The 12789-nt window shown below is 35.5% G+C and overlaps 1 protein-coding gene across 1 annotated transcript in view; it reads left to right on the top strand.

The window, feature by feature from the left end:
* Positions 1-10550, top strand: part of CCDC171 (coiled-coil domain containing 171) — a 153178-nt gene extending 142628 nt beyond the window's left edge. The window contains exon 24 of the mRNA XM_066180817.1: positions 10434-10550. Within this exon, the coding sequence (XP_066036914.1) occupies positions 10434-10447 (14 nt within the window). The 3' untranslated portion in view covers positions 10448-10550. The remainder of the gene's footprint in view (positions 1-10433) is intronic.
* The last annotated feature ends 2239 nt before the right edge of the window (positions 10551-12789 follow it).

The following is a 12789-nucleotide window of genomic DNA, read 5'->3' as shown; positions in this document are numbered from 1 at the left end:
TGGGAAATGGGCACTCCGTAAGGTAAAGTGCTTTATTGTCAGCTAAAAGGATGTTATTATGATAATGATCTCCATTATTCAAATAACATTTGTTTTCTTCAGTTTACAGTTAAAGAAAGGGATTTAGAAAGAATGTGCTTCTTAAACTGTAATTTCACTTCCTTATTTTGCAAGAATTTGTGTGGAAGGGAGGGTACTTTTAAAATGAACAGTGAGTAATAAAATTTACTAAAAATATTGTCACAAATAATGTAGTTAATCACGAACAGAGTTTCCATGATACATGTGCTGATATTAGCAAAACAGTGACATTGTGAGGATGCAATGATTTCATTTAATTCCTTTCAGATGATGTAACTCCTTGAATTCCTAAAGGAATTCCTATTTTCATAGAGGCACCTATAGAACTCTTAAAGCCACACTGACTTAAGACACCACATGTTTGGATCTGGTTCTCAACTGAAATTGGCCCATGAACTCAAAGTTGACTCAGTAAATGTTGCCAGAAAGCTGACATTGCAATACTTGCCTCTTAAATTTGTATATTTACCATTACTTTGAAAGACTTTTTTCCTATCTAGGTGATGCAGATGATTTGACATATGCAGTTTCTGAAGGCCAGAACCACAATAATAAAATAATTCACTAATTTTTCAGCTTTTGTTAGTACTGAGGGTCTCCTTTGATCACAGAAGGATCATCTTGTATGGCGCTTGTATGCTTATGGTCAGGAGCCTATTAGTCTTTCAAAGCCTGTGTGACATCAAGTTTCCTTTCACAAGGTCTATTAAATCCATTGCAGTCACTTGGGAGTCTGAGCATTAAACATTGTAACTTCACTAGGGCTTTGCAAAGTTTCCTGACATGTCAAGTCATACAGTTTAATTTTAGTTTGTATATGTCAAAACATCCTATTGCTTTAAATATTTTGAGTTTAATTTAATGACTCACTGAAATTTACTGTACTTTAAATATGAGATGTTTTAGAAGACTGTAATCTCAATGGGGACACTGAGTAAATGAATTTAAGATATAATTCTGGAGTGTACAAGACACACCAACTTACTGGAACATCCCTGTTTTGGGGTTTTGGTTGGGTTGTTTTAGAAAACCTAATTTTCTGGTTTTACAAACTAAAAAGCTGAAAAACACTTTCCTGAATCTTCCTTTCTGTTCTTCATGACTCTTAGAAGTTTTTCATACCTGATGAAAGTTTGGAGTGTTGTACGTATTCGTGGTTTCTGGGTTTTGGGTTGTTTTTATTTGTTTGTTTGTAGTAGGTGGTGGTGGTGGTGTCTGTTTTTGTTTGTTTTGGGGTTTTTTGTTGTTTTTAACTTTGCTTTCAGAACACACAGTTGGCTTACATATATATGAAAAGATGAAATTCCATTAGCTTTTTTTAATGTTTATTCATCTAAAATATTATTGGTATGCAGGAAATATTAGTTCCCTTTGCCTAGTGGAGTCACTTGAACTGCATATTCAGCCTTACAGAAAGAGATGATCTAGTACCTGAGCTAAGAACAATTCTTGGAGGCTATGCTCAGGAGTCTACTAAGTGTAAAAAGTTATGTTCAAGTAATTATTAGATTTTTTAATTTCATTTCAATCTGAAATATAATTGTATATGTGGATTTGGCCAAAACCAATAGAGACAGTAAACCTAGCTCACCCACACTCAAGTTGTTTATAACTGATAAGCTTGATTCCTTGCCCAGTTAATATAACTTGGATCTTGAATTTACAGAAGACCTACGTATTAGCCGTCAACTGAAACAGAGCCTGAAATATTTTTTCTAGGCTATTCAGATATCAATACTGCTGGACAGTCAACTGTTTTCCCTGAGCATTACTGTTATAAAACTGCCCTTTAGAACTCTGTTGAAGACACACTGCTTCAAATATTGCATGTAATCTGTAGGAGAAGGAATAATTCCCTCTTGAAGTTACTTCAGCTAAGTTTTACTGGGGATCAATGAACATTAAAGTACTTGCCTTGAATAAGCAAACAAATCTTAGAAAACTATACTAAAGCTATAGGGAGCCAAATGTGCCTCTTCCTGGTGAATCTTTATGTAATCTAATTTATGGTGGAGTGGGATGGAGCCCTTATCAGGATTTTGGCTAGGAGGTAGAATCATACACATCCACAGTGGGCTATCCAGAAAATCTATATGCATTGGCCAGTGCTAAAAGGATGGAACCCTTTGTTCTTCTAATACCTTGATGATTTTAATAATAAACCTTCATTTTGAGAAAATTAAATTGGCAGTAACACTAGTTCACTTCTAAACACGTGGTATAAGTCAGTCATTCCTTGTTACATCACCAGAGGATTTTTTTAGAGACTACTCAGTTCAATACAGTTATTTAGATTAACTGAGATTCAGATTAGCCTGTAGGCTAATGCATCTGTGCAGGTGTTCTGACTCAAAATGCAAATGTTTGTATTTTGTATATGAAACTCCAATCAGTCTGTTTTTCAAACTGCAGATAGTTTGCATAAACCATGTCTGTATCCAGTTTATGGTCCTAATTCCATTGTCTCCAAAGAGTGAACTTTCATCTACTCCTTGGTAGTGGATAGTAAAGGCTGTCAAATCTTGACATCAGTATTTCCCTTGTCATTTCAGGATAAAGAGCAACAGCAGATTATAATCTCAGTACCAAAATAACTCAGTAAGCCAAAATAACATTTATTCACTTACAAGATCTGCAGTAATATTATTCACTATGAGGCCATGTATGTCCCTGACACTTCATTTTAATTCTGAGTAATGCCGTTTTCCTACATCGAATCTGATTGAGGTGTTCACTATATTTTTTCATTGCTGCAAAACTATCCACTTCTGCATTAACAGCCTCTTCCAGAGGTATGTGAGTTCCAATTCCTTATAATTTTCTGCTTTTCACCACCTTTCATAAAGACAAGTTGGTTCTGTGTTCTTCTCATAACTTCCTGTCATGAGAGGAGTCTGCTTTTCATCTGAATCAATGCATTTCCTTTCTTGTTTTCCTTTTCATGCTTAGGACTTCTCTTGAGCTTCTACTTTCTACGGTCTTGATGCCTGCTTCTCTTTGTTAAAATAGAATTTCTTGTGCAGAAAAAATGCCATTTCAAAGATTTTAAAAGAGAACTGCAAGGAGACTTTTCCCTGTAGATATGCTTGGAAAGAAAATAAATTACATAACCTATGTGAGCTTGCTGTAGTTTAGCAAACCAGAATCTTAAATGGTTTGTGTGGATAGTCTTTTGAGCCTCGTCTTGTTTGAATTGTGGTAGTTGAAACCCATAAGGCCACTAGAAGGTATTGCCCATAGTGGTTTTCATAATTTTACTGTCCAGACACCAGTGTTCGGTCCAGACTCTTCCACCCTCTTCAGCAAAAAGCATTTGAGCATCATCAGGGCTTATTACCTACATATCAACATTTTAAGGAACTTTTCTGACCTACTTCTTATTTTTATATAGAAATGTACTTGAGAGTACTAGTGAGTAAATTGTAGTATGCTCAAGGCGTCTGTCAGCAAAGCAACAGTGAGTTGCATGTTTGGTCTTGTTTTTCTATAAGCTATCAAATGAATCCTAAAATGTTGATTTCCATATTTTTAATAGATAATTTGTTTTATTAGCTACATAGATCCATATTTCTAAAAATATTTCTAAAAAATATTGTGTATTTGGCAGAAATGCATAAAAAAATTAATCTTCTGAATACCTAAAGATTTTTTAATGCAAGAAAGCTGAGTCATGAAGACACTTTCATTGTTAGCAGACCTTCCTCCTCTGTGTTCTTAAGTGCTACTATTGTAAATAAATTACTTTTTCCCCTCCTTCTCATTGAAACCAAATTACTGTTACAGTATATTTTTGTTAAGTGTAAAGTGGTTGAAGTATTTTACTGAATCAGTGTAATTTCTTTTTTTTTTTTTTTCCCAAAATTGCTGTGTTTATTACCTCTAGGATAGTTTTTGGTAAGAGATAAATAAGTGCACTGCTGGCAAACATCCACCATCCTTGTTCCATTTAGTAGAAGAATGCTTAAATTGTAGTCGTGCCGGTTCGTCGCAAACAGACAGAAAGGAAGGTAGCATTTCACTGTGCGTGAGCAGTTAGAGGGCAAGCAGAAACCGTGCACCTTGACCACCTATTATGAAGCTTTTTGCTGCAATGTCAAGTGAAAGCGAGTTAATTGGGTGAAGCTGTAGAGCATGTTAGGGGCATGGTAAAGGGTTGCTGTCTGACAGCTGAATGTCAGCAGAAGCTAGTGAAGTGTGGCTGAGAGACAGAGACCTGTCACAAAGTTCATGTGGACTGTAGCACAGTTAGGGAGATGAAACGTGGTTCTGTCTCACTTTCTCCCTCATTGCATTCAAGCACCTTAAGATTTCACACTGTATGTGTCAACCCTTGTTCTCTAAGCTGTTTTCTCCTAACACTTCTGCATTCAAATGATTGGACAGAAGATGCTAATGTTTGGCAAAATGAATGTAAATATACTTCTTTCCTTTTTCTGCTAGAGCAGCAGTATGTATGCGACTCAGATGAAACTTTGAAGGCTTACGTCAGACAGTCACACTGGATAGGAATTCAGATGATGGCTGAATATATATCTCTCAAGAATATGAAGTTTGACACTTCAACTAGTGGAATAGGGACTGTTTTCCCAGAAGAAAAGGCTGAGTAAGAGGGGACTACTTTGTCAGCTGGTGGTGCCTAAGCATGGTGTTGTGAGTCTTTTAGTCTCTGATTGTCATCGTCTTCTCCCCTTCTTGCTAGAAAGAAATGGAGTGCCAGACACACTGATCTAAGGCAATGAGAAGCTGGGGGGAAAGTCACATACTAGGAAAACCTTCCTTAGAAGCAAGAGAGGCATCAGTTAAATGCAGGGATGATCCTACACACTGCTTTGAAATGTAGAATGGTGTCATAATAGTAAATGTAGTGTGCCTTTCAGTGTTGTTTGCAGCATGCAACACAAGATAAAACCCATTTGGGTTGGTCATCCTGATTCAAAATAAATAAATGAGTAAAATTTGCGTCCATTCTTGTGAAAGTGGAAAGACAGTGGGAAGTATCATGGGCGAAAGGTACTAAGAACTAAAGTTCTAAAGTACTAAAAGTTCTGAAAGTACTAAGTACTCAGGAATTTGGAAACTTTGGTTGGAATTAAAACAGACCAATTATTTCATCATGAAAAAAGAACAGTTTTGTTTGTGTATTATTTTGGTATTAACAGTGCAATGCAGAGAGTTTGACCTAAAAATGGGAACTTTCCTGTGTATTTCAGTGAAACATCTGGAACAAAGGCTTTCAGTATAGGCTCTGTGTGGAATTTGGCCAAAACTTTTAGAAAACATCAAAATTAGGAATGTAGAACCAAGTTATTTGTCTTTAAGCCAGAAAAACATTGACGTGTTCATCTGGCGTGATAATCCATGCGGTCCTGTGTGTTCTTCAAACATACCAGGTTTAGGTGTGTTTGAATGAAACAAGGTTTTCTTTTAGAGAAACAAATACAATATATAATGAAATCTTTCTCTTAATTGAGCCTCCAGACTGTGATTTCACTGAGTGAATTAAATATAAGAGCATTAGGAAAGTAAGAAAAAATTGTAATTTTCCAATATTACAGACTCACATTTGTTTAAAAATTCCTGAAAGTAGAAGAGGGAATTCTTGATAATGAAAAAAGCCATTTGTATTGTTGGCTAGCAGCACCCAAAGCGTGTTGTGTGTCTACCTTTCTGACTTAATATAGAGTGAGTTGGCAGCCCATTGAATTATTCTCTGATAGCAAATTGTTTGCACAATCCAGGCAGGATTGCTGACAATTAAAATTTATACTGAATGTTGCCATTTTCTTACATTGTGTCAGAGCACCAATTTAATCCTACTGGCTCAGCATACAGAATTGCAAGATCATTGACACAGGAAGCAAACTTTCCAGTTCTGGTCACACAATTCCTGCTTTGAAAAAGTTTGTAACTAGCACTGTATTGCACTGACATCCATCCACAATTAATATTTTCCATTTTAAATACCAGTTTGTGGTATTTCATTTTATTATTTCACTGATAGTAAGAAATTGCTCTTGGAGCAACTTTTAACAGGAAAAAAAAAGAAAAAAAAGAAAAAAGAGCAGCATACTGGAAGTCCCTTGACATTGTCTGGCAAAAGGCAACTCAGTTTTGGAAAAAGCAGTCTGAGTAGGAGGTTGTGAATGATCCGACAATGTACATCTTTCCCTATAGGGAAATAGGGTTTCCACATAAGTGCTGCAAAATGGTTATTGAAGACAGTGCTTCTTTTTTTAACACTTACTGGAATTGCAAGCAGTGAAATAATGCAAGCTGTGAGGATAGCATAGGTGGGAGAAGCTGAAAAACATATTACTGGCCATTTGATTTGCTGTCTACTGGTATTAGTATGTATTTGTATGTTCTGGAGTTGGGCTGAGCGGAGTGAGTACCAGAAATCAATTGTGGAGAAATATATTGACTGTTTCCCACTTTCCCCCCCTCATTCTCTGCATCTGTGCTTATTTTAAAATTCTTCATACTCTTGAGAAAATATGCTACTGCCTTTCCAGTTGTTTTAGGGGTCGCAAGATTTCTGAAGAAACTACAGCCTACTCCTCCCTTTGCATTTCTGTTTACCGACACACATCCTCACACACCTAAGTGTCCTCTATTCTGGTGAATTACAGATCAGATTTTAGCCTTGTAATTCAACTATTTTGTTTAATTTACACTGAGATATAACACTGAACTTATTATTACACCTACATCATCACACAGGTAGAGAACTGTCATAATTTGTATTCACTATTAACCTTCATAACCTTCTGTCTCTTATTTGGTCTCTTCTGATCTAAGCAGTTTCATGGCTTTTTTTTTACCTCAGTTGAAGCCAGTTGTTACTGCATGGATAACCCAGAAGCCTTAATGCACAAAATCTTACCACTGTTTATTATTCTGATTTTCTAATAATATATATATTTTAATAGGGTAGCATGTTACATGTCAGAAGAAAGCAGAAGAGAAGTTTGGACTACTGTGTATTGAAATTGAGTATTTGAAAGCAGTTTGAAGAGACAAAAATTAGTGGTGGGAAACCTGAGAAGTGGAAGAAGTTTTTGTAATAACACAGATTTTCCTCCTAGATGAGGGAAATTGAAAAGCTGTGAAAATTGTCCAGTAAAATTACCTTTGTGTAGATTTTGACAGCTGAAACTGTTCTAATTTCTGACTAATAACTGACTAATTTCCAGCTTCAGCTCTAGATTTTTCTCCTACAGTTGAAGATAAACAGTATACTTATAAATGTTTATTTCCTTATGTAATTATCTGTACCACTGTCATAGCACATGCATAATCTTCTAATTTCAAGTGTCCAACTGTGCATATTATTCCACTAATATGAATATACAAAAGCAAAATGGGCATCTTTGATCACAACATGATGCTTTTGGGTAGGCTGACATTGCAATAAAAACATAAGGATATAATAAATGATGGTATGAAAATATTCCATCACAATATCATCATAATAAAGCAACCCACTATAAATGAGTTTTAAGTGTGGTAAAACGGCTCGTATATCATGAGACAACCTTTAAACTAGGTCCTAAATGCCACAGAGCACCCATAGAGAAGAACTGTTTTAGAAATCTTTTCCACGTCTAATAAAAAATTACTTGAGTTAACTAAGGTTTAGAAAATAATTATTCCATAATATTGACTACTTTTCATATTTTATCTTCGAGAAAATCTGTTTTATAAAGTTAGGCAATCAAACTTAGAAAAATATGCACAGGTCATGACCAACTACTGTATTATATAAATATTTTGAAAGCATATTTTTGCTAGATGTATGTGTCCTCGATATCTATTTACCTGGTGAAATGTAACAGTTCAGATGGAGTCATGTATGGCTTACAGGGTAAATAAAATGCTGTGCTAAAGATTTACCAAACAGACACCTTATTTCAGATAAATAATTCCTCTTTTAAAAATCACCTAAATGCATATTTTTATGATGGATTATCACCACAGCTCTGGCATAGTCATTTGAGTTTATCAATTTAAAACATGTTTTAGAAAGGTATCTAAATACAATAATGATGAATGAGGTCTGTTGGGGAAATTATATCGTCCTTTAAAATTCCTCTGTTAAAAGCATGTGTTCAGAAAATGAATATTATAACAGTTCTGAGTATTTTTTCTTCTAACCTCTGGAATACTATTTTTTTATTCATCTTGAGGATATATAAAGATACTGGATTAAAGCAGTTCTTAGGAGTAAGAGCCAAAAATTGTTTTTTGCATCAATCACATTGCTATTAAATCAGATTTCCCTTTTGTTCAATGACTTGTCTTCTGTTCTTTGTCAGAGGTACAGCACAGGCTCTAGATAACTAAACCAGAGCTTTTTTCCCCCCCCCCCCCCCAACAGTGAAGATTTTCCTGTAACATAGTCTATCGACTTGCTGCCAATCATTAAGTTTCATACTTTTTTTTTTTTTTTTTGCAACTCTCAAAGGATCTGATTTCTTATCTCTTTACTGGGATTTTGATGCCATATTTAAAAAAAAAAACAACTCTCACTACAGTTTGGAAAAGAGTAATATGTGAGTGTAATCATAGCATGAGATTTTTTATTCATTGTGGTATGCTGATTGAGGTGTTGAAAGCAGTACAAACCAATATGTTTACATTTTCCTCAATATTTGTTATCCAGAATGAAACCCATTTGTAGCTTGCAGCTTATTGATTTAATAATCTTTTTTACATGTGGAAGATTTTTAGAACATCAAAAGTTGTTTGCATACTTCAATACTGTTGTAATAGTTTTAATGAATGGTTCTTATTTTAGAGAGAATTTTGTGTGTGATCAGCTGATTAAAGTGTACAATGAACAGGCTGTTAATTGGTGTATTAGCCTTCACAGAGAACTCATTTCACGTCTGTTGGTACACTGAGATCTCATTTGTGCATTGGCTTCTTAGTGGTTCTTATTTGGTAGAGTTGAGCCCAGAAGGACTGAAAAACTAGAGTGTTACAAATCTTAATTGCTAGTCCTGCTGGTTATCTCATCCTCATCAGACCTATAATTTAGAAAAACTTGGCACTACCTCATTTTGGCACTACCTCATTCAAGACTACGTACTTGAAACATTCATCCAAATTTGCTACTGAATGAAGGTCTAACATAACCTAGTGTTTTACAGTGGCTGCAATATAGCTTGTGGTGAATCAGGAAATCAAAAGAGTCCATATCAAAGGGAACTGTTGAAGTACGTGTTAGAGGCATCAACTGATTTTTCTTTAGCAGTGGTAACAGAGGAAAGGGAAATCTTTCATGAATGTATCTTTATACATATGACTGAGACTGGATTTGTTGAAATATGAATATACATGCATCCTTCAGCCTCTCTCCAGATATATATGAGTTTGGGCTGCCAACTGTATATCTGGATTTATGCCTCAGTGTATGTGTGTTTACATATGCATGTGTTTATATAAGCACTCTTCCTTAAGTGCTGAAGAGAGTGTTCTAAACCTCAAAGATACTGTAATGGTTATTCAGTGTGTTAATTTTTAATTCAATAATTATGTTTTTCATGTGATGCTTTCACATATTATAAGACCTGATGAATTTTTTTGTTATTTTCACACCATATAGTGCTCTGGTAAAGGGCAGAAGAGCAACATGACATTGAGTTTTCTTTTATTTATTTAGGGGAATGCAGAATGTTCTTTCTTTACCACTTTTTAAGGAATTGTTAGTACTGGTATACTGATATTATCCATAATCTTTCAGAGTATGATGCCTGATGTTTTGTTGCTGGAAGTTCTTTAATGTTGAATTTTAACTAGTGTAACCTTTATATCTGTTTGACTGAATGTTGAGACACATTGAAGTATGAATCATGTTCCCATCATTGTACATTCAGTGTATCTTTTCTGGCCATTTTCTTACAGGCTAATTTGAAGAGTATTAAGTGCTTGATTTCAAATGATGATAAAATATATTTAAAAAATAAACAAATACCTTCCATGGTTAGCATGGCATGTGTTTCCTAGTAGCAGTGACAGAGAGACTGTGGACAAAGCTTGTTTATGTTTATAAAAAGAAATCTGGTAATTGTAATGAAGAGGGGGCTAAAAGTTCTCTGTAAGTATTTGTAGCGCTTCAAATACAGTAGGTTATTTTTTTCTAACACTTACTCGGCCTAACACCTTGAGAAAATGTCCTTTGTTTCTTTTTATTAAATATTACTATTGGTTTTCAGGCACCAATGTAAGCATTTAAAACAAGAAGCAAACACTTGCAAATATTTCATATATGTACCCTTGTGAAAGGAATTTAACAGTAAATGTAGATTCTTTTCTTGCTTTGTTTTTTTATTCTTTATTTATCATTGCAGGAAACCGGGAGTAGTTCAACCATCAGCATGGCTCCAAGATAGAAATTCAGCCTGACCAGAGTTCTATCCCAGACTTTTTGGAATTGTATGCTGAACCTGACACATCCTACAGTGTTATGCAAAAGAGAGACAGTTCTCTGTCTTCAATCTGTTTCTTCAGCCTGAATGTCACATCCAATCCCAGAAGAACAATGGAAAATGGATTTTCAGATTCTAAGTATCAATGATCTTCTAGAAGGGAAAAATTATATTAATGTAAAATGATGCAATTAAAGTGTAATTTTTTGCTATCTTTGAATTGTCGTTCAGCATTTGTACTTTTTGACATTAATTTTATGGTTTTATGAAAATGTGCATTTGTATGTTCACATTTCTGCACTTGTCAGGTTTTGCATACTGAAGCAGTTATTTCTTTAAACTTTCATTTATTGCAGTTGTTCATTTTTTTATGTAGTATATTTTTAAATGTTAAAGAATGACACATTTTGGGTAATTTTCCACAGTCTTAAAAAAAAAAATCAATAAGCCATTTTAGTCTCTATCTATCAAAGTTGTTTCATACTTGTCTATTTTAAAGCAGGACTGCAATACTTTAATAGGATTGAGAGAGCTATTTGAAATGTATGCCAATGATTCCTGTCATTTCATGGCAGCCCTGCCATGGTTCACTGAGCCCCCTCTTTTCTCTTGTCAGCTCAACTGAAGACAAGCATTTAGTTGCAAACTTTAAGCAGGTTGTGCAAAACAGAAATGATGTGACTGCTTCTCTTCCTGCACAATAATGTCACTGCTGGTCAATGTGAGAAGGTCAGGTTGCTCCTTGTAAAGCTACATAATACCACTTGCCTATTTGAACAAGTTGAGTTAACCACTGAATCTGATCCCTGCAGGCGCTGAAAACTCACCCTTTTATCAAGTCTGCATTTCATAAGAAAGAGGAACAATTGTGGAGGGAGGATTTCTGATGATATGTTTATATACTTTATAAGGACAGTTCCCAAACCAGTGTTGCAGGTAATGTATTTAGTTTAAACTGAAAGACTAAGAAGTAATGGCTGTTTTGACCTTCAAATAGACTCCTTTTTTGTTGTTGTTGGTAGGACCCAAGAGTGATGCCCATCTTTGATGCTGACAGAATTTAAAGCAAGGCCATTGCCCTGCATTTTCTGCCTTGTAGCACACAAAAGTAAAATTGTATGTCAGGCCGAGATGTCGGGGAGCTGACAAGATGCCCCAGTGACATTTCAGCTGGAAAGAGCAAGTGTCTTGCAACCAAGTGGTCAAATATCAAATAATAGGTCAAGCAGGAAGGAGCTGAGTTCTAACCACAAAGAGGTTTCTGGTAACTTACTTGACAAGCTTTTGGGCGCTTTGTGGCTTGACAAAGTGATGTTCTGTTGGGTATCGCTAGACAGACTGTTCTTTATCACCTTCAGAAGATCAGACATTGACATTGATTAAACTCTTTAACCCTTAAAGGTTAAATCCTAGCATTTTCACCATTGTGAATGAAGAACAAAAGAAATTTTTTAATATACCATTTGTTTTCATGTTAATCACAGAACTCCCTAGTGCTGTTAACTTTTGATATGCTTTGTAGTTTTTGACAAAGAAATTGAATGCAAAATCTATATAATAGATTGTTTCTCAGTGTGGGCCAGTGATACATTAGAAAAACAATATTACGCATTATAGAATTTGTAATTTCTTCTAATATGTCCAATGTGGGATTTGATTTTAAAGCTTCATGACTACTACTGGAATTCCATTTTGGATGGAAAAGAATATTTGCATAAGTGATGTATCACTTCAAGTGAAATAATCTTCCAACAATCCTTGAGTTCAAGTACTCTAGAATCATAGAATATCCTGAGTATGAAGAGACCCACAATGATCATCAAGTCCAAATCCTAGCCCTGCACAGGACAATCCGATGAGTCGCATCATGTGCCTGAGCACTGTCCAAATGCTTCTTGAACTCTTTTAGGCTGGTGCTTTGTCTGCTTCCCAGGGGAGCCTGTACCAGTGCCTAACCATCCTCTGGGTGAAAATCCTTTCCTTCCTTTCCTTGATGTCCAGCTTAAATCTCCCCTGTCACAACTTCAGGCCATTCTCTTGGGTCCTGTCACTGGTCACTACAGAGAAGACATCAGTGCCTGCCCCTCCTCTTTCCCTCTTGAGGAAGTTATAGACTACAATGAGGTCTCCTCTCAGTCTTCTCTTCTCCAGGCTGAACAAACCAAGCCACTCCTAATACGCCTTTAAATTTTCAACAGAAGACCTTTAAGGGAGCATCAATTTTTCAGGTATTCCTATTGTGCAGCCCATTGCTCACAGCCTTGATGTGCATGTATGT

The sequence above is a fragment of the Chamaea fasciata genome, unplaced genomic scaffold (assembly GCF_029207755.1).
Source record: "Chamaea fasciata isolate MVZ Bird 193981 ecotype frontalis unplaced genomic scaffold, bChaFas1.0.hap1 SCAF_4, whole genome shotgun sequence".
Taxonomy (NCBI): domain Eukaryota; kingdom Metazoa; phylum Chordata; class Aves; order Passeriformes; family Sylviidae; genus Chamaea; species Chamaea fasciata.
Note: the sequence above shows the minus strand (reverse complement) of the source record. Positions and strands in the feature narration are given on the sequence as shown.